General features: G+C 39.8%; 1 protein-coding gene across 4 annotated transcripts in view; it reads left to right on the plus strand.

Annotated features, from left to right (window-relative positions):
• rgs3a (regulator of G protein signaling 3a) overlaps window positions 1-23,594 on the plus strand; it is a gene marked incomplete at its 5' end in the record, with an annotated part of 114,304 nt that overhangs the window by 56,980 nt on the left and 33,730 nt on the right. For all 4 annotated transcript variants that reach the window (XM_079235599.1, XM_079235600.1, XM_079235601.1 and 1 more), the window contains one exon: window positions 7,050-7,184. In XM_079235599.1, the coding sequence (XP_079091725.1) occupies window positions 7,050-7,184 (135 nt within the window). The remainder of the gene's footprint in view (window positions 1-7,049; window positions 7,185-23,594) is intronic.

A 23,594-nucleotide genomic window follows, 5' to 3' on the forward strand; every position in this document is an offset into this window, starting at 1 on the left:
TAAAGTGTACTTAGCTTTTTGTCTGATTTGATATGCCAGCACAGATTGGCAGGACTGCAGTGACAGTGGCTATACGTCTGCATATCATCACTTAAAGACCCCAATCTTCGCAAGATGATTGCATTAAGATCTACGACCGCCAACAACTTAGCGAGCAGCAAAAGATTCAGCGATTAAATAATTCTCCTGAGCTGCACTAAACTGTGGATTACCTCCCTATTCCATCAAGTGCAGGGCAAATGGTAACCAGCATCTAAATTATTCAAGTACTTTCATGGGTAAGTGTGCCTAAATCATTTCCAAATGAATAATTGATTTTAAATTGTTACAGGTGTGTATTTACAAACAGTATTGAACAATGTTTAACAATAAAAGGTTCAATCATAGCAGATATGCAACCATTGCATTTATATGATGACTGCTGATACATACTGTATATCCCCAGCTGAAAGTCAAAGACAAAAATGTAATGTTGTGAATAAACTATGTGCATGGACCTGAATACTTAGATCACATCGGTACTCAGTATAGGCAGATACCCTAAACTCAGGTATCAGTATTGACCGCATCCCTAAACAAAAAAGCCAAAAGGATTGATAAACTCAGTGATCGTGGAGGTCATGACAAAAAATAAAAAATAAAAAATGCGAAGACTAAAAAAAAGCAGACTGAGGAAACTTGCTGGAAACAGTACATGACTTCAGAAGACCTCCTCTTAGCCCTGTCATGTGCTTATCATCCTCCCCGGTGGCTATAGTAGGCACCACGGGCAAAGGACTCCAGTTTACATGCTCTTTTCATGGCTGCTTTGTCCGAACCACAGAAGAGCTCTGAGCTGGAAACCGGAGAAACAAACTAGAAATAGATGAAAGAGTGTGGGAAAGCCACTGAGTTGAGAGACATTCCATTCGTTCTTTTTTTGTGGAACATAAATCATGCGATAGTTTGTGTGTGGTGCAATGTATTGACAGTTAATTAAGGGTTACTTCTGAGACCACATAATAAGAACTAATTCCCCAGCATTTCAAGGACAAGAAGTCCTTGAAAAACCTAAACCTTGTTTGTTTTTTACATGTTTTGCACTAAATTGTTCATTGTGTCCGCCTCCAGTGTAAAGAAACACACTCAAAACCAGCTATTTCCTTTTGATTATATAAACTCCCATTTTTAGTCATGAGACAGTCATGCATGGGTATCAGACTTGACCTGCATTACCCTGACCTCCACAGACCGTCTGATGTTGTCAGATGTATGAATGGGAACCTTGTCTTAAATTGTTTTGAGGTTTTGAGATATTTCACTGCATAAGAGACCACTTTGACCTGCTGGTGCCACTGCAGGAAAGGTCAGGGGATCACCAAAGCCATAAGGATACATTTGGGCGCCATGTAAATTGTTACCTAATTTCATGGCATAACAGAGCGGATAGTTGTCAAGACATTCCACTATAAAACAAAAATGTCAACCTCATGTTGGTGTTAGTGAAAAAAAAAAAGCTCCCACTATCTGCATGTTTACGTGTCCTTGAACCCACCGTGTCCTTGTGTCCTTGAACCCACACACTAAACCCTAAGTTGCTCCCTGGATTTGCAGTTGCCCACTGCTCCTGAAAAAGGGCTTTGGATGGGTTCAATACAGAGGTAAAATTCCATGTATGTTGATTCTATCTAAGTTTTTAAGGAATTCAAAAATAGGAGATGACATATGTTGAGTGGCCTCCATTGTCCCCAAAGTCAGCTAGACACTGAAGCATCATTAGCTCTTGTTCACATGTCACTTAATTAATTGGAATGAAACTATAACATACTACAGTTACAAAGCCTCGATGCTTAGAAGTGAAAGCCTATCGCCCAGAGAAGGGACACAGAAGGACATGAATAGGTAAGATAATAGGAAGATGACGTGCTGGTAGTTTTATCTGAAACTAACTCAATCGGGATGGAGTGATTAGTCACGATACCATGTTCAACATAAGTATGGGCTATGACTAAAAGAGATAATCTGAAGCTGAGACTTTGGATAAGGGCTTCTTGGATGATCTGGGGCAGGAGGGTAAACTGGGCTGGTGGGAGGGGCTTGTAGCCCATGGGCTCTACTAGCACTTTGTTTTCATCAGTTGTGCAAGTGAAAGCATTCCAAGCAAATTATGATGAACTGAAAAATCTTATCGGGTTATCGATAATTCAAAAAATATGTGTAGTCACTTTCTTGCTAAGAGTTAGATGAAAATATTGATACCACTCTCCTTGGGCTAAATATGAAGCTACAGCCAGCACCTGATTAGCTTATTTTAGCTTAGCATAGAGTCCACTGTTAAAAAAACATGCACCTTTGAAGCAGTTTTGAATAACATGTTACATCTTGCTTTTTTAGTCCAGGGCATGCAAAGGACAAAGTGAAGCTGTGTTAGGTTATGCACTGGAATGCTCTCTTTCTTGAGCCTCCGCTGATCGACTGGTAGCATCATGATGATCACTAGGAAGTCCCCACTCACTCCAAGAAATACTGTGGTGTGTAACTGCTTCAAGGCTTTAAGTTAAGTTCAACTAATCAGCTGGTAACTGCTTCCTATTTAGCTTAAAGATATGATAGTATTATCTGTCTACTTGTCTGACCCTCCGTATGAAAACAAATAAGTGTATTTCCCGTAGCGTCAAAACTATAAACATTCATAATATATATGTGATCTCTTCCACATGAGAGAAACACACTATAATTGAGTCATTAATACCAGGCAGTGTAAAAATATGATACCTGCATGTCCATTTAATAGCATTAGGTACATCAGCTGTCACTGAAACCATGCTAACCTGTGCTGAGGCAGCTTAGGTGAGCTGTGTTGACAGCAGACCAATGACACACTGAAAGCTCATCTGCCAGATGGCTCAGGGGTAGGGCTTCAACCAGGGAGCACTTTAATCAATCTGATTAAGGGGAAATGCGGCCTGTATTTTTAGCCACTCCATGGCAGGCCAGTGGCCATTCATTGAATTTTGTTTCATTAGCTCTCATGTTTATCTCTTGGGTGGGTGGATTTATAAACAGGGATGAACTAAGGTAGGAGCTAGAATAAGGGCACCATTAGCTAGTTTAGCTAACACTGTTCTTTGTTCAATCATTTTATGAATAAGATAAGTAGTCAGTCTATTATTCCAATAATAGGGGCTTTATTTAGGACCTGACTTGGCTGCCGAAGCGGAAAAATGACAATTTGTATTGGACAAAGGTAACTTATGGTTTCTAGGTCTGCAGCCTGTTACTGACTGGATGCTGTTTAATGCCAAGACATAATGTGACTTTAACATGAAAATCCCCAAATAATTGTTCCTACAGAGTCAGGGGGCATTCCATCGAATTCCTTTCAAAGGCGATTTTGGGCCCAAAGGAATATGATGCAATTTATTACAATTAATTGTGATTTTAAAGTAACTGGGATTTTTCTTCCCCCCTGAAAGAAAAACAACATTTCTGAATGTATCACAATAGTGAAATAGTACTGCTTAAAACTACGAGACAGCTGTTCCTGCAGCATTACAGTATAGAGAGCTCCAGCTGGCTCCAGACGACTCCTGCCTAAAACATGTGGTCTGTAAACCAGCTGTCAACAGTTTACTCATTTGCTGGCAAGACTGATTATATTTACTGATGTAATGCGATGATGCACAAGTCACTGTCAGGATAACTATCCCAGAGAGATGTAACAACGCAGAGTTGAGCAGCACAGCACAACAATGTGTAATAATGGTAAACGAAAGAGAAAGAGAAAGAGAGAGAGAGAAAGAGAGAGAGAGAGAGAAATTGATTGTTGGAATTGAAAGCCAGAGACAAATACATCATCATTAGAAGTCTCCAAGCAAAGCATAATTAATTTAAAAGAAATTATGTATGCTGTATTACTTAGAATATGACAGTAAGAGTGGCCTCTATGTTTTTCTACAACTGTCATCATTTGTTATTTCCCCTCTCATCCAAGACTGTATGAAGTGTAGTTTGTGCAACAGTATAGTATGTATTGTGTGCCTCATATTTACACACCTAGACTGAGTAAACGTTTTGTGTGTGTGTGTGTGTGTGTGTGTGTGTGTGTGTGTGTGTGTGTGTGTGTGTGTGTGTGTGTGTGTGTGTGTGTGTGTGTGTGTGTGTGTGTGTGTGTGTGCCTCTGGGAACCTGAACTGCTCCATCACAGATGTGTTTTCTGTAATGTGGGACAGTGGGGAGATGCCTAGAAAAACCTGTCCATATGAGACATAGTTTTCTGGAAAGCACGAGCGTTTACAATATTCTTACAGTATTACTCATCCAAAAATAATTATTGTATTAACTGAGGCTCAAAGGATATGGAAGACAGAGAAACATAAATCTTATCTCAATCAGAATGTAGTACATCACATTATCACTTTCTAATTCTAAATTCTAAATGCAAATTACAGATCTTCGTGTGCGCTTGCATGCATGCGTGCGTGTCTGTTTGGAGGCGTTGGGTTGCACGTGTGTTACATTTCTGGCATTAACAGGTGTCATTAGCATCACATGATTGAATGTTCGTTGGCTTGTATTGTGAGTGACCATGTGTCACATCTCTTCTTTTTTTATGTACAAATTCAGATTGCACACTGCTACACCTCAGCTTGGTGACTGCATACCTAATATTGCTTTGCTGTCTCCAAGCAACCAGGATATTCAAATATTGCCATCTTGTCAGCTAGCTAATGCCATAGCTAGGTAAAGAAGAAAAACTGTGAATGAAAATTATATATATATATATATATATATATATATATATATATATATATATATAAGAATTATGAGATTTTCACTGGCAGCAATATCATAAGCATTTGCTCGGGGGCAGTTTGTTTACGTTGAAGTGTTCAAACATGTGTGTGCATTTGTTCCAAATATTAAGGCCTCTGCTGCGCCCTTATAGACTCAGATACAGTCCAAATGATGGATATCAAGGAACATTAACATTGATTCATGTCCGCTCTGAAAAAGCCCCATTTTCATCATCGTGGTACAATTGAAAAGAGTCAGGCTCAATTTCATAAAGGCTTTTGCGATCTAACCTGCAAAAACCTATCTTGTTTTTTTCTCTTTGTCTCTTTTTTTCTTAGTTTATTTTTGTTTTTTCCAGTATACATACAAGAAAAAAAGAGAAAAAAGAACAACAAAATATTAGTCAATGCTTTTACATACAACCTTAGTACATTCTATACTGCATCAGGGCAAAACACTGCTCCCATTATTGCAGGCTGTACATGCCCTTTACCCTGCATTAGCATCACTAACACTGACAAGGCTTTAACCACTAAACATTCTGTGCCACTAGACCCTACAACAGCAGCATCCTCATCTTCAGCAGGACATTGAGTGGCATTGAAATCGACAGCTCATCCGAGGGACGGCAACACAGCATGGCATGCAATAGTCCATGCAGCCAGGGAACAGGCATATGAACTAGCATCATGATTCACCACTGACCAGGGCAGTGAGCATCAAGGAAAGCCCCAAGGACTCAAGTCATTCTCGGAAGAATTGCACAAAATGGAAAAATCCTATCTATAGCCCAAAATTGTCAGGATACAAATGTTTTTCCCTGACACTGCCGAAAGCAGAGCAAGCAAGGTAGATGGAAATAATCAAATCGGAAAGCAAAGAAATGGCACAACAAAATGTGCTGCTGCACAAAAGGTTCCTTTAATTTTTTACTTTAATCAGAAAAGCACGGAATAATGAAAACTATTCTTCAACTGAACATGCCAGAGAGCGGATCAGAGGAGGTGATGCGAGTGTTTATAGGTGTTTGAATGCACAAATGACTGTGGTATGGATTTGTTAGTTGGTACCCTGAGAACCATAGATTTTGTGTTTCGATAGAAAATGCAATTAGGTAATCCTAAAATGTATACTATAGCTATGGATTGCCATGTCAGAAATGTGCTGCAGCTACGTGCACTGAATTATGTGAGTTGGTATTTCCACCAAAGCCCAAAAATATGGTGTGTGACAGTTGTGAAAGGTTGGTCAACAGGTGTAAACATTGATATCACTGGAAAGAGACAAACTTATCTGCGATACCGATAACGTGTTTTTCACACTGCAGCCCAGAAACCACTGCAGACTTGAAATGACACTAACTGAAACAACATGGCATGCTCACATCCTCGACATTATACTCCCATTAACCCGCCTTCTTTAACTTTTTAAGAGGTCTTCTCGGAAGCCACATCAGGATTTAGAGCAAAAATCCACATAAATGATTTTTGTATATTGTATAAATGGATTCATATGATCTGTCTTTTATCAAAAGTGCATTGCTGGGATCATGACCAAAAACCAAATGCGGCCATTAAACTAATAGAGATTTAATCTGGACATCAGTGAGATCAAACACAGATTCAGGATGTCCTGAAGAGTCAGCAGAGGGATATTTATGTCCTTTTAGAGTGAAAAGCTATTTGACCGAGCTCTGCCAACTCTAACTTAACCGCTGCTTGTTAAATATTTATTCTCATATATTTCCCAGCAGCGGTTTATTGATTTGTGCTCTTTTAGGAGGGCCATCTTGCCATTGGTCAGGTAATCGTTTTGTCAGCATATCAAATTCTGCCTGAAGTGGGTGCTAGACCATTATCTAATTTCCCTAATGCCAGCGCTTTTACCACTTCACAGTCGGTGGTGTCATGAAGACAAAGTTCAGGTGACAACGGAAGATGAATCATGCAGACACACACATGAATGTGCTGGCACACACACACACACACACACACACACACACACACACACACACACACACACACACACACACACACACAGGTAGCTCTAGTATTAAGGTTAAAGAGTTTGATTTATTCTTCTGCATTCATGCTTTATAATCCATTAATTTGGGCTCTTCCCATCTTGAACCCTTTCACTAGCCAAAGATCAGGAGACACTTCTTCTCCCCTCTGACAGTAGATGCCTAATTGCCTGCTGTCTTTTCTCCCACCCCTCTCTCTCTCTCTCTCTCTCTCTTTCTCTCCCTCCCTCCCTCCCCACTCCCTCTCTAGAAGTGTGACTGCCTGCTCAGCCTCGAAGCCTATTCAGCGGACCAGAAGCGCCGTGTGTGTCAGTGCCTGAAGGACAACATTGACAAGCAGCTCCAGCTTCACAGGAGGGAGCCTGCCTATCCACATTTTGAACAGGTATGCCACACGGACACCCACATCTAGGAGCATTTGCAATTTCGTTTGAGGCCGGAGATCAATCAGTAATCACATGGACACATGGGAATGCATATATTTGTGCATGCCCCCATCACAGATACGCTGTGAACACCACACACTTTCCTGCACCTCACATAACCATCGTTATGGATGTGCACTTAGCTCCTACATCTCTTTAGGCGAGTTTAATGCTGCCTTTTATCTGGCTGAATTTGAAAAGTCCCACTGCATTATTAGAGTGTCAACTCAGTGCAATTTAAGCCCTGCTTGGTACTCTTCAGTTACGCCAAAAGACGGATATTTGCTTGCGAAAACAGGTTTCTGTTACTGCTCTCTTTATATATAGTTTCGTCAATATATATATGTTGACTAAACTTTGCCTTATGAATTGTATGGTGCCGTTAACGATGCACTGTAACTGATCTTTAAGTGCTCAGTGGGCTCAATCGAGTGCCCTGATTAAGAGGGTGGCTGCAGGGGAGCTGTCAATGAGATGACTGTGGCCCAATTTGGTCATTTCAAGCATTACCTGGGGAAATCTACTGGAAAAAATATAATTTTTTTCCTGTCAGGTTCTCTAATGGATATTTGTTTTTTGTGAAACCTGTGAGAGTGAGTTCCAATCTGGCACAACCTTGGACCCTTGGCTTTTTTTATTTTCTTTATTCCTTACTTCTTTCATTTGTGATGAACAGAGCAGACAGCCCATTCATGTCATCAGTTTCAAAGCAGTCCAACCCACTTCATTTGAGTTTAGTCGAAAGGTGATTAAAAGGGATAAATAGATTTGTGTGTTGATGCCACACCTGTTGTACATTAGGGCTTCATTTCATCAGCACATGAAAGAGAGAAAGAGAGCGGGACAATCCGACAGTATTCTCTCTCTGCATGTGTTTGTATTCATGTGTTTTCTTGTGAATGGGTGTCTGTATTTTTGCCGATATGGTTCATTCAAACCGATTCAGGATGAGACCTGATTACCCAGAAGTCCAAGAACTTGGCCAATATTTTAGGCTACTTTAGGGTGAACTTTGCCCACAAATTCAAAGGATTTTAAATATTGAAACACTGTTTTACAGATAAAACAACAATATTTACTTTGTACATTTAGCTTTCTTTACCTGTTTCCTCACCCGATCAGTATAAATCAGATGCATCCTTCAGAATGAATGAACACATATACACACACTGCAGTGATCAATACGTTCAATAACAAAACACTTTGGAAAGCGTGCTAAGTCACACAAGTCAATGCCATTTACCCAAACTCTATTGACCAAACCGGTATATCGATCAGTAAAGACATGGTTAAAAAAAAACCAGCACCAATTGATTGCTTTTCCAATTTTAATTAGTATTTAAGTCATGCAATAGTACTTGTAGGATATTTCCTTGGCCCACTTGTAAAGGCTTTTTGTAACTGGGAACAAACTATGCTTATTAAAGCTGAAGCTGTTTTCTTTTATAGCAAAATAAACCATCTAGTGAGTCATAGGAGCTACCGTGCCTGCCTGCCTGCTCAGACACAATGCGTGGTGTACCTCAAAACATGCGCGTCTGACAGTGTCATGCGTTTTGGCCTTAACGGTTGGCATTTTGTCCCGTGAGTTGTTCGTCACGTAAATTGTTAATCAGTGAGATAATACATGCATGTGTGTGTGTGTGTGTGTGTGTGTGTGTATCCTGCCCTTTATGCACTTATTCAAATATTTTACTGTCATCTCTTATTAAATGGAAATAAAAACGGTGTCCTGGAGGCAAGAGAATACATGCTTAATCATTTTGCATCGAGACAAATTAGTTCACTTTTGATTGCATTTCTCCAGAGTACCTTGGAGGCAAATAGTTTGTATTCAGTCAACTCCAGATGTGTTTAATTATATCAAAATCAGCTTCGTCAAGTACGGAAGATAGGATGATAATTGAATTTGTAGTATTCTATTTGTTGCATGTGAGGCTTTAAAACCAAATGTCTTGTGTATTTCACTTGGGAAGTCATTTTTGGTTATTTTCATATTGGCAAAAGAAAGGAGGACACATTCCTTTAGATAGACATGTGTAGACACATTTGGGTCACATCCCGCCACAGAGAACAATTGCATTAGATAGATACATACAAAAAAAACAAATCTATCCTCTTGATAGATCCATGATTCAAGCTCTATCCACAATCAATAGTTTGTTGTTTCTTTACTGCTGGGGTCAACAGTCTAGTGTATCTTTGATGCACTTTCCAGTGAGTTAGAATTGCAGCAAAAGAGCTTTTCAAAATGACCCATTGAATCACACATTTCCCTTGTGTATGAAACGGCATTTGTCCTTTCACGCACAAAGCCGAGTAAATCCAAACTTAGCTGAAGCACGCACTTTACTCAAGAGTTATGTTCAAGTGTGCCGAGAGAGCAAAATCCCCTTCAAAGGGTAAACACACAATCACACCCATTCGACCTTCTCATGCTATTTTGTCCATTCATGTTTTTCCAACATATGGGGGTCACTCTGTCACAGTGTTGTTGTCAGCAGCTGCCCCAGTTCCTCCAAGTCCCTGAACGCTTTGAAAGCTTCCCTTTGGAAAAAATTTGATATGATCCCTTTTCACTCGGGAAATGTTACTAGCTATGTTAATAGCCTTGTTTACTCTCAGTAGAGTTGTTTTGCATTACATTTATTTTAGGTTTTTATTTTCAATTTAATTTATTTCGGGAACATATTACAATTCTACATTGCTCAGTGAGATCTTTCCTTGGAAAGCTTCCGGTACATTTTTGTCTGGGCAGCATTAGCCACTTAGCTGCTGGAAAAATACATTTGTTCAGCTGCACACACACACACACACACACACACACACACACACACACACACACACACACACACACACACACACACACACACACACACACACACCCTCAAATGGGAAGTTAGGAAGGTCTGGCCATTTTTTAAATGACAGCCGCACTTCATCACACAGACAGTTAGCATTCAATAAGCAATGCTGGCACTCCTTCTCTGAGTCTGAAGAGAAAAGCAAACTATCTGCAGTAAAAGGTGCATAAATCTTCCACATGAGAGCAGAGGCTCACACGAAGAGTGAACAAATAAACAAAGATGGCTGCTGCTAATGAAGAAAGCGTGTCGGTTGAGGTTTGGATGCAGCTTGTTCTGTCTTGTTCTCTCTCTGGCTGTCTCGTTTCACATTTATAAGAATCTGTTTTAGCCACTGAAGTGGTTATTACACAGCCTGAGCAGTGACTCAGTAGGACAATGACTCTTTCTCATTCCATCAAAGTCTTACTCTTTCTTTCGACTTGTCAATCTGATACATTTAAAGAAGGTGGTGGTCTCCTCTCCTCTTACCTACTATTCTACTATGTACCTCCATCTCCAGCTAACTCGATCAATGATAAATGAAGCTGTGGACAGATAGGAAGTGCCGGTGAATATGCATCTTTTTGAGCAGCATATCTCACTACGAGGGCACACTGAATCTTAAGCAGCAACACAAAATAACTAACAGAAAATAATCTGATTGCTCCACTCCACAGTTCAGGATTTATCGGAAAACTGAATTATTCATTCCCATTTTTCCTGTTTTGTCTTTAGAATTGTTGAAGGGCCACCTACACCACCACTATGCTACTGTATTTCCCAGCATTGCATGTCAACTCTTCAGAACAGAAGCAACCGTGTACCTTGATTGCTTCTTCAGTCTGAGTGACGCCTTCTGTGTGTGACACAATGTCGGCGGTTCAATCCCAGGTTTCTCCTGCCTGCATGTCATGAATGTGTGTCTGAATTGTTCAATAAGAGGCAAATGTAGCACATTGGCCAGTAAGTTAGAAAGGTGCTGTATAAATGCAGTCCATTCACCATTTAGTGATTGATATTTAGCAGCAGTATGTCAAGCGTTCTCTGGGAGAATAAAGATGTAGATTTAAAATGAGATATTACCTTTTTTCACCTCACAGAAGAAATTAAATTGCAAAAAGAAGTCCCACTTTTCTAAGCAGCGTCTTATGATAAAAGCAAAGTTGCTTTACTGCGAGTACAAAATGACACATAATCATAAAAAGGTCCAGTGGGATAAAGTACACTTAATGTCTACTTTGAAATACACTTCTAAAAAAAGTGGGTCAATTTAGTCTGAACATGTATGAAACTTATAAGGTTTGTGTTTATAGTTATTGCCCAAAATTGCACATCTGTTTTGTAAGAGAGTATAAGCTACAAATCGACTGGAAATAGATAAAGCAAAAGACGACAAAGGCCGTAATAAGGAGTTTGACAGTGGGGGAGAAAGGGTCTGATTTGGACGATGTAGAGGGAATTTGTGCTGGATCCCAATGAGATCAGGGTTGGATGTGTTTTAGCAGGACTTGGCAGGATAGCAGAGGAAGCATATTATAAGTGATGGACAGTATGCTGAGACAGTGACGTGTACACGCGCAGGTTTTCTGAGCTCAGAGTTGAAGAGAAAGACAGGGACGCAGGAGAATGAGTAGTGAGAGAGAGGCTCCTTCACAAACAGTATATATACACAAATATTTACATCGTACACGTCACCACTCAGTTTAAACACACAGTCGGAAAACAAGATAGTAAATGTAAAGTATCAATATATAAAGTAAAATACGGGTAATTTCTACTCATTCACGTGATTAACATTACTCTCGCTCTCTTTGTTTCCCTGCAACAGACACACACTTTCCCCTTCATTGTCTTTAATTAGTCACGGATGAATTCCAATTTTCCTGTCTCTCACACACACACACACACACACACACACACACACACACACACACACACACACACACACACACACACACACACACACACACCCGACACATAAACAGAACCCTGTATGCTATTTCTGGGACGTGTTGTCTTTCAAATGAGGTATGAGGAACCAAGCTTATAAAGTTATGCATGTTTGTTCTTTGCAATGGTATTTAATGAGATGTTAGTCAACAGAGTAGCCTGCTGGTTAGAGAGATGGTCGTTTTAGATCTGTCCAAAGTGTATCAGAAGCAAAGAAAGTGACCTTTGACTTGAGCAAAGAAAGTGTCAATAGATTTGGAGTAAAGTAGTAAAGCATTGATGTAAAAGAACTCTACGCCATACCTTTTGCCTCTGTGTTCCATGTTGTCTTTCAGGAAGTCTTTTACTTATTTTTTGTTTGTGAGGGACAGATATGACAGATAAAGTGTCAGCATCTTACACTTTCCATCGTTTTCAAAAATAAAGGCTCTTTAGCAGACTACTTGGAAATATTGAACTCTGGAGTCCTCCATATAATACTACTCCGATGTGTATGCACATTTGTTTTTAAGAGACCTTCTTTTTTTTCCTTTACTAATTCTATTGCAGCATTATCAAGTGCAACGATGCAATCCTCCACCTTCAGTCTCTCTCTGTCTATCTTTATCACTGACTGTTTCCTTTTGCTCTCCTTGTGTCTCCGTCAGTTACACAAACAAACACACACACACACACACACACACACACACACACAGCTCATGGATGTTATTCATTGTGGCCTGTAGTTTAGGATTCATTCCCTTGTCTCTCTTTAAACATTAATGATTTCCCTTTGATGGAGTGGTGTTTGGCTTTATTTTAGCTCACCTTTAACTATTCATAACTGTGTTACATAATGGCAATTATGCATCAGCTAGTGTAGATAAGAGCCTCGGAGACTTAGTCCTAAGAAGATACAGTCGAGCATGAAATCCATTCACTGTCAAATTTAATTATGCGCATTCTTTATTCCAAAAAAAAAGACGTCTGCTCCACTGAGCATGCAATGGAGCTGGGATAATAGTTTAATTTTCAAATAACCGGGCTTCTTTTTCTTTCCTTCTTTAAATTGTTGATTTGTAGAAGTGATTGATGACAGTTGTGAGAAATTTCGAAACATCTTGCCACCAATTACCAAGACAACTGAGTACTGTGGAAGCAGTCGAAATTGGCAAACATTGAACAGTAGTTGGCCTTAAGTTGATATTCTACTTTTTAGATGTCAATCATTACTTTATGCATCACATGGAAATGTGTCCCAGAGAACACCTCCAGCCAGAGACAGTGAGGGAGACAGCGGTCTGCACAGTGTTATTCACCAAGGTTTAAAATAGCTGTTTGAAAAGCCCATTATTTATTAGCACATGATTAGATAAGGCCTGACGTATAGCTTACATGGCTCCCCTTAGGTCGGATGCAAACACATGGTCATTGTAACGGACAGGGTTTTGTGTGACAAACATATTTTATTATGGACATATAATGTCTATCTTGGAAAATTTAAAAAGAAAGAATCACTAAGAGATTTAAAACACCAATTGTTTGTTTATGAAGCTCTGTGTTATTTTGTGTGTGTGTGTGTGTGTGTGTGTGTGTGTGTGTGTGTGTGTATCTTATTAGGTGTGAAAGACATGGCCCTTAACATCCTTCTCTTTGAAAGGGTTTGATTCAGTGCTTTGATTTGCAATGTAGCAACTTCTAAAAATAGCATGTAGAGGACAAGAGAGAGAGGGAGAGAGAAGGAGAGAGAGGGAGAGAGAGAGACAGTGGGGGAGAATGAAGGACACTGGCTGCTTTAGTCTCCAGATAGTTAGTTGCATCTGAGCTTTTCATACCCATCCCTCGCTCTACATTTTTAAAACATCACATTTAATTTAAATCCCTCCTTTCTCTCTCACACCTCTGTCTCTCCCTGATTCCATCTGTCTTCATTTCCCGTCCTTCACCAGATCCCTCTTTACCCCCCCCCCCTTTTGCTTCTTTGCACACACATTGATACGCGCGTTATTGCTGAGCTCGGGGAGAAGCTGAGACCGCAGCAACAAAGACGAGAAACAGAACAAGAGGAGGAGAAATTGAAGCACTGACACACACAGAAAAACGGACAGGGGAGAAAAAGAAAAAACTGATCCCATATGGTCACATTGGATTAGCAGCCTGTCTCTATTCGCGTAGCACACGTGCTTTGTCAGTGTGTGTTTGTGTGTGTGGATGAACTGTGCCATTCTTTGACGTACTCTGGGACACACACCGATGACAACACACTTAAACACTCAGCACACTACGCGTCCAGATGCCTGTGTCTAAGGTAACGTATTGTTATCTTTTGGTCTGGTATGAAGGTCAAGCTGAGAGCTTTTTCTAGAGACTTCAGGTGGTGTCTCCATAGTTGAGATTATTATACACACTTTGTGTGTGCTTATTATTGTAAATATCTGCGTGTCTGAATTGACTGTGTTTAGATTGTGTGTGCAAGTAGCACTATTTCACAACTGTTCTGCAAATGCTGTGCTTGGTGAAGTCCCAACTATTTTACATTAGTCACATTAATATACATTTCTTTTGGGACGTGGTGGAAGTTTTAGTTTGTTTTCTTGGTTCCGATGAGCATGGACATTTTCTTACTCTTTTCTAAATTACATATTGTATAGTACCAGTCAAATTGTATGCAGAATTCGGGCAGAAGTTTGCGAGTAATGGGAAGTGTAATTCATACTTTAGTGAATTGAGGCTCATGGAGCTCCGTAGGCAGGGCATTGAAATATCTGAGGATATCTGGATGGAGAAGCTCTACAACTGTAAATGTTGATCAGTGTAATTGCTGCTTTTGAGTTCATGTTTTTTCTTCTTCTTCTTGTAGTTAGAATAACTGTTACCTACTGTATAAAACACCATCTTGTTTTGTGTTGGACATTTACCTCTTGAAGGGTATTGTCAGTGCTGGATAGTCGTTGACCCATGTACACAGTGTGTGTGTGTGTGTGTGTGTGTGCCCTGCCTTTTATTCTTTTATTGTCAAATGTTCCTTGTCACACTGAGGAGACAAAACAATTAAGAGGCTCTTGAGATAACAGAGAGAGAGAGAGAGAGAGAGAGAGAGAGAGAGAGAGAGAGAGAGAGAGAGAGAGAGAGAGAGAGAGAGAGAGAGAGAGAGAGAGAGAGAGAGAGAGAGAGAGAGAGAGAGAGAGATCAATGAAATCACTCAGGTATATTTGTTTATCTGCAAAACACATTAGACTAGTTTCCATTCAAACAAAGTGGCAATTTTCTTTTTTTTTATTCTGACGATGAAAATACCATTACGCAAAAATCAGGAACCCAGTCAGACCTCAAACGGTTGAACACTATGTTTAAAACATGATTGAAATATGGTATTTCTCTGAGTATCATTTGTTGAATTGAGGAATGTTACGGTCTCCTCAATTTTCCCCTCAGATTGGATGTTTTTGTCTGCCTCTATTTTTAGTCTCCTCAGTGGATGATTAAGTCAAATGCTTCATGATTGTTTCCATTGCACTTGTTGCATATTGATTTGATCAATATACTAACTTTCCCACCTCAACCAAGCGTGAAAACTTTGTAATGATTTTTTACAGTGTCTTTGGTGTTTCTGTTTAGGTTTGGCATTTAAAAAACATTTTCATTAACTTTTGAATAGCATATCTAGCCTTTTTTGTGACATTTGTTATTATATTGAAGAATAATTAATGCTGACACGGTGTTTTTATGCACTTCTGCTGCATTCAATAGCACTTTAGGACTGACATTCAAAGTTGGCAATGGAAACAGATTCTAAGTCTTGTTTACTTAGATGTCTTCGTCTCAGGTTATTGTACTGCTGCTTGTGTAAATATCAAACAATGATGCTTTGAAAGGTTTGGTTGTCTTATTGGTTATTTTCCTCTTAATTATGTCTGTAAATGTAGATGTCTGTATGGAACAACAGTAGAGGGCATGCTGCTGAGTGAGAAGCTGCCATTTGTCCAGCTTCAATCAAAGTGGGCCCTTTCTGATCTCTGCCTCCTCCAGGCATTGTTTGAACAAAATGGTGCATTGATGTCATCCACATCAAGAATATTGTGGCCGGCTGTGACTCAAATATATCTATTTATAGTCGTACAATACATATCTATAGTGTCCTCAACGAGGGATTCTCAACCTTTTGTAAGTTAATTACCCAATTCTGGTTGTTTTAAAGGACAACCTTACCATAAATGGCAACAAAAAATAATATGACAACATATATATAATGACAAAAATGTGTATTCTGCTTGCCCTCACCATCACTGCCTGCCGTTGTGAACCTAAATGTTATGTATTCGGGGTCATATTTCCTCACAAAACACTTTGGAGCTTTCATTGTCTCAGTGTTGTCTCCCACATGACTTTTTCGTTTTAAAATCCGATTCATTTTAAAAACACTTTTGTCTCGCACATACTTTCCCTGCTCGGCTTCTGCACACAGCCGGAGCCTTGTACCAGCCACGCGGCCACACACACGGTCTTATTCATACTACGATTGAGAGTCTGCGTTCCACGCATGCACATTTCCCCTTACACACTCCATTCCAGTTGTTAGCCCCAATGCACCATAACACTGTTTGCCAGGAGTTCAATGCCATTTTGCTGTCTTTGTATTCTTTTAAAGACAAACTATTTAAATATGAGTAGTGACAGGGTGAGCTACCAGACCAGGGTACCCTTCATCTACAATTGTTAAGGCATAAAAGCCCACTACATGGCGTAACAACAATAGACAACCTAGCCAACAACAACAGAAAACATAATGGAACCGTCACTGATGATCAATTGCAACTGAGCAATACATAACATACAAGGCTTTGTAAATGATCACATTAAATTAAATTGCCTTACTCACATGTTACGTAGTGTTCATGAAGCATTGAAGCTTTCCAACAAATTGGTTCGCTAAATGGTTCATTTCTCGAGGCGTCATGTACTCACAAAAGCCACCTAGTGGGTGAAGAGTGTAAAGCTCTATTGTACATGGTCTTAACCATGTGATCTGTGATATAGGCCCCTGTTTTTATTGCCAGTAGACTAATTATTTTGTGAGTAATGCATCGAATGTGTGTAAAGTAGGGGAAATTATAGTGGTCTGACACTGTAAAGCTGCAGAGGTCAGCGGATATGCTTGTGTAATCGGTATCCATGTAGAGAGGAGACTTTAATTGGGAATTAGGAATTTAAGAAGAACTGAATTTGGAAATGTAGCCGCAAAACCAGGACGTATAGGGACATTCTCCGTATTAACAGTTGGTAACAAACATTTTACAGAATACCTTCGACACACAGATCACTTCCTTTTGTTGGCCCGGTAATTAACAGCCTTTATATTTAATTTAATTATTTATTTAGTTTCCTTTTAGAATAGGATGTTTTTATAATGTGGCATATGGTTTGTGCTTCATGTATTTTTACCCTATGACTTCACAGCTGCATTGTGTGTGTCAGAGACCTGCATGTGAGTTTAAATTGAATGCACACGTTTGCGTTTGCGCGTGTGTGTGTGTGTGTGTGCGTGTGTGTGTGTGTGTGCGTGTGTGTGTGTGTGTGTGTGTGTGTTTACAATGGATATGTGTTCATTGTGTGCTTTGTGCATCCTGTGGGACCTTGCTGCAGTGCCTTAATGTCTTGAGGGAGGTTGTGCAGTTCGCAAATGGACACAGATGTCAGACAATATTTACAGACACACACACATCTGCAATCACGGAGACCAGTTATTATGTTCGGTGGACATACGCACATGCATATTCTTCTCTCTGAGCTCTCGCTGCTCATTTGTCTCTTATCATTATCGCTATCTCCTCCCTCCCTCTCTTTTCCCCTTCCTTCTCTCCTTCTCACTTGTTTGTGCAGCCTCTTGGTCTCTCTCTCTCTCTCTCTCTCTCTCTCTCTCTCTCTCTCTCTCTCTCTCTCTCTCCCTCTGTGCACAGTTCAGTTGGCCTAGCCCACACTGACAGAATCACACACACCAGACCGGCTATCCAGCCACAAACACTCACACAACAGTTTGACAGAGGAAGTAGGCCACTTTAATGGGGATGTGTGGAGTGCCTGTATCTGCCTTTAGTGGATTGTAACCTGGACCTGCTTCCTCTTGCCAGGTAGGGTATACGTACCATCACTTTATTCCTCATCTGTAGAGTCATTTTTTGTGTGGAGCGGTTTCATGTTAATTGATTCTATGGTGCTTTTCCTCTGTCTCTGTGAAAAGGGTTTTTAGAGTCTCCATGTGGTTCGTGTGAGTTGCTAATATTGTGCTGCTGGTGGGCAGGGAGTGGTTTAGTCATACGGAGAGAAAAACAAGACAGAGAGATGGGAGGAAAGATAGGAAAAAGCAATAAAAGCTCATTTATCACAAGGCATCTCTATGACACTCTTATATGAGAAGTTGGGTGTCTTTGCTTTATTCTCTCTATCACTCCATCCACTTATTTCTCTTCCTCGCGTGTGGCGTTAATAGCTCTCTTTAATATAGTTATTCCTTGTATATTGCCTCTCTTTGTAAACAAGAATTGTGGGTTGTATTTTCCGAACAACAGATTGTTTACATCCCCCGTTTGACGCTCATTTCTTCTCTGGCTGTGTGCCAGTGACATAATTTAGCCCTCCACATAGCTGGGGAGCCATAGGGTGAAAAACAGGGAGACTGAGAGAGAGGAGCGTATAGGGAGATTGCCATTAAAACAGACTCAGAGCTGAATGTGATAGAGAGAGCTTACAGAGGGGCCAGAGGAGAACAACAGGAAGCAAACTGGGGAAAATTGCTTTTCTCTATTCCGGGTTTTTCTCTTCTCAGAGAGAGAGAGAGAGAATTAGATGCAGGGGTGTGTACTTCATGTTACTGCCTGTTGATACATAAAGAGGGAGATGATCAATAATACAGAGTTTAAGCAATTGGTAGCTTGTGTTTGAATAAATGTGGTGGAAAGAGAAATGAAGTTTAAGAAGTTTGTTTTAAGTAAGATATAAAGATAGAACATTTTCCTCCTCTCCTTGCCCCTGTCCTTGATCAATAGTTGACAGTGTCCATGACCCACACACACACACCCATCTTCCTTCCGCTCACATGTAGACGAACACACATCTCTCTTTGCTCTTTCTATAAAGGCCTTATCCAGTCTTCCTCAGTGGTCACATTGTCTTCAGCTGCCTGGCATCACAGGGCACGTTACGTAAATGACATTTTTTCTCTCTGAACCCTCAGCTTCTATCAATAATGCCTTTGCATTATTAGGTGTGGCAGTGCACCATGTTACTATTTAACGATTGCAATGTAACTCAAACTTATTATATAATACATATATATCTACACGTACAGGAAAACACCGTCATCAGCTCTCAGTTTTGGCTGAAAGGCTGAAATATAAATGAGAATAGGCTTCATGCTGATACAACTCAGTTGATTTCTTCGAAGTTCAAGTCTGCTGCCAAGTCAAAGCTATTTTGCTTCAATTAGTGTTGCTGACACACTGAATAATCCTGATACTCTGCAGCACCGGTAGATGAATTTCAGTATCATTATGCACATTTAAGTGGATGCACTTTAATGTTATGATGATAATGTTGCCAGTTTTACTCTTTACTTTACTTTGTGGCCTACAGCATTTGTATTACTCTCTTAAACCCTCGTCTGTTGACGCTACATCTTTCATGATTAATTAAAAAGATTTAGCCTACTTTTATGTCCGCTGTGTTCACCTGACATCTTGTTTTTTCTTTGATCTACAGACCCTTTTTTCGCTCCCTTTTCCGTTTTCGGTTTCCTCCTTTCCTCCTGGCCTGATCACAATGGAGGGGTCTGACAGATAAATGACTATTACCCGCCTCATTGTCTCTTAGTGAAATCGAGGGCAAAAGAGGCCGGTGCATTGCGGTGCATGTAATGAGGTCATTCAGAGATTGATCATCTATATGGTCTGGTCCCTTAACGAGTTATTGGTATTACACAAAGCAATAATGTCTCTTAAATCTTCAGACCGCAGATTGTTCTGGAAAGTGCATGTCAAAGCATGCTTAATATATATTTAGTTTACTTGGACATGCCCACATTATAGCCTGCCTTGCTGTCTGCTGCACACGCTCTCTTTTTCACAGAAGCAGCAAACATCAAGATGATGAACATATCAGATACTGCATGACAAGCTTATGCTACCTCTTCCAAATTAGATAAAACACATGTGCCTTTTGTGATATATGACCTGTGATTGCAGGGATGTACAACATGAACCTTGTGATCGTGTGTACGTGTGTGTGAGTTTATATAACAACCCGTGACGTGGGATGGAGCAAATGATTTCACTTAGGCAAATACACTTAGACTATGTTTGTATGAAAAGGAGTTAGTGGAAAATAAGTACTAAAAAACAAGTTTTCTATCGCTGTTGAGGGAGATCACGACTGGCATCGCACCCCCAAGGAGGCTCAGAAACACAGAAACATGTCCACACTTCCAAGTAACACACATTAATGTGTTCATGTCTTCTTTTGTGCCCCTGATTGTTATGACCCAGGAAGAGACCACAGTCCTTGTTTCTCTTGAATCCTTTGACCTTCTGTATCCTTCTCCTGCTCTTTCTTTTGTACCTCTCATTCTCTCTTTCCTAAATTTGGAGCTCCTTTTCTAATAAAACTGGTTGATCTACTTGATGCGTAAATAATGTAACTTTCACCTCCTGAGATATTAATTTGAGCAATTTAGATGCCAGTGTTGGAAAGTTAATATGTGATTATTTTGTTATAGGTACGAGTTTCTCTGCAAAATAAGATCGTAACCTCCATATAAAATGGTTACTTACTTGTTAGACATATTAATAATAATGATCCATAATGTCATATAGCATAATATAACTATTCGTCTGCATAATGAGCACTTTTTTTTTCAATGTAGGACTGGGTTTTGGGGTATTATTTATAGTGTATTGCTGATTTTGTTTTTAGTAAAAGATCTGAGTTCTGCAAATGGTAAAGATATTGTCAATGCAAAGTACCTTAATTCACATATTTGGTTCTTAAATCTACCAATCATTTCAATACAAAATTAAAGTTAGATAGGCAGGTTAAATGTGTAAAGAAATCTGAACCTGAGAGCCCTGGCGCATGGTTGGTGAATGGGAAGCTGTTGAGGGATCGTGTTTGGGGGAAGATCTCCATTCCATGCAAGGTAAATTGGCCATTACAAATTGGGTGAAAAGGGAAAGCATGCAGATAATACCCCATCGTTTAAACACAGATCTAAAGCAATTTCTTTGGAAACTGGCAATTGGTATGCTACATATGTTGTAATTGTAATAAATGGGCCAAAATCTAGCAGACTAAACAACAAAGGTGATTTGAATAAGATAAAATTAGATAATCCTGTATTAGTCCCACAGTGGGAACATTGCAGGATTACAGCAGCAGGTAAAGTGCACACAAAAGACACATAGTAAAATAAAATAAAAATAAAAACAAGTAATATAAATATAATAGCAGTATTAATATGCTTCTCATCTGTCAGTGTCAATAAATAGTGAAAGCATAATGATAACAATGGGTTACAGTGTCCAGTTTGATTGACTTTGTTCCTATTTCCTGTTGTCACTATTTTCCTCTTATGTTTTCCCTCTAGGCTATATAAGGAGGAGGTCTTATCCCGTCTTCACTGACCTGTTCAGTGAAGACGAGAAAAGACACATGTTCTAGGAAGAAATCGATGAGATAAGTCAGTGAGTAAAGACAACAAAAGAAACAAGGGTAATGCAGACTGATTAAATCCCTGAGACATCAGCCGACCTGCTGTCATACAGATCCACCCCTGAAGAGAGTGGATGCAGAGGGAGTGGTGAAGAGGAAGAACAAGAGAAACCATGTTCCTTTCTTTTAACAGCATTGCTAATTGAGTTGAGCTGGATTTATTTAGTTTAGAAGTGGACTCGGCAAGTGCAACGGTGGAAACACTGAACCATTAATATTACACTAGGTCGACAGAAGCAGGCGAGGAGCTTAATCGATCCATCAATAACCAATATTTAATGTAACGCCTGACTTAAAATAAACCGGGACACAGGAAATTAAAGAGAAAAGAGAAAGGAGGAAAAAGGAAAGAAAGACATAAAGATGAAAGATGGGACTGAGAAAATGAGAAGCGAGAGGGAGGCGCTGGAGAGAAGCTACGATGACAGAGTTCATAGGTGCATCTCTTCATTTGGAGAACGCACAGCACAGCTGCTCCCCTGGAAAGGGGTCTCTCATTGCCATGGTAACCGTGGGACAGAGTTCACATAATTGTTCCTGGGTGACTGTCCACACATGTGTGTTTTCCTGCAGCTTCATCCTTAAGAGAATATTTTGACCTTCAGAAATTTAGGCCTCCAGAATAAGAGTATTCTTGTTGGCAAATGAAGGTCATTGTTGTCAGTCTTCATTTCTTCAGTGAGATTTTTTTGGGATATATGACCACTGATCCCACCTGGTTTCTTCTTTGTTTCTTTCCCACCCTGGTGTCACAGTCTCACCAAATATGAGTCATGTCAATTGGCAGGTGTCACTTATCAGTTTAACTTAATTTCTTAATATGACATGGCATTCCTAATTTCTGGTAGCTTCCTCCTAGTTCCATTTGAGACCCTCAAAACTGAAAAGCATAAATAAGTAGGAAACATCCATGCAGTATATGTGTTGGTGTTTAAAAGAGTCAGTAAGCATTGATATTATATAGTTTTTCTTTTTTTTTAACTAAGCTTCAAAACCCCCAAATGATCCTTTTTGTTTTACTTTTCTGAGATTTGTGTCTTATAAGTTATAACCACTCTGAAGTACAAATGTTAACCTGCTGGTGGCGCTAGTTTCAAAGTCATGGGAAGTCCCTAGAGTCATCCTCTAAGGATAATGAATGTTGTTACAAAATTGGGCATTTTTCATTTGTTTGACAGAGACAGTAGACGTCTGAAAGAAAAAGAGGAGAGACAAGTGGGCTATGAAAACAAAGGTCTCCTTATTTCTGCACAATACATATAAAGTATATCATAAAATGACTGAAAGAGAAATGCGCCAGAACCTGCAAACATGTCGCGGGAAAAAATGTGACGAGCCACGATGGCTGCCTTCTGGCTTGAAATATAATTCATAGTCAGTCATAAACTCTGACATGACAAAGTGTAGTTCTAGCTCACCAAACACATGCAGTTAGCTGTCAACAAGGCATTGAATCACATCTTCTCAGTCAGCTCAATCCCACAATTTGTTCATTATTTGAATGTTTCTGTTTGGAATGTTACCTGGCACGGTCAATATATGTGTGACAGGTGATCATTTGCTAGTCGGATCCTTGTGAGACCGATGCCCTTTACTACGAAGCAGGATTTGGGGTTAGCAAGGAAACTTCAGGCTGAACCCAGGGTGGTTCCACTTCTTGACGTAATTTATGCTGTACACCTAACCAGCTCCGCTTTGTAAAATAATATGACACAAATACAAAAAGTCTTAATCCAGACGAAAAGCAAAACAAATTTAATTTAAGGAAAGTAAAGGACACAAAAAATCCTGAAAAAACGTAGGCTTTGTGAATTAACACGCTTTTGATGTCACTGG

Source organism: Taurulus bubalis (assembly GCF_910589615.1).
Source record: "Taurulus bubalis genome assembly, chromosome: 19".
Taxonomy (NCBI): Eukaryota; Metazoa; Chordata; class Actinopteri; order Perciformes; family Cottidae; genus Taurulus; species Taurulus bubalis.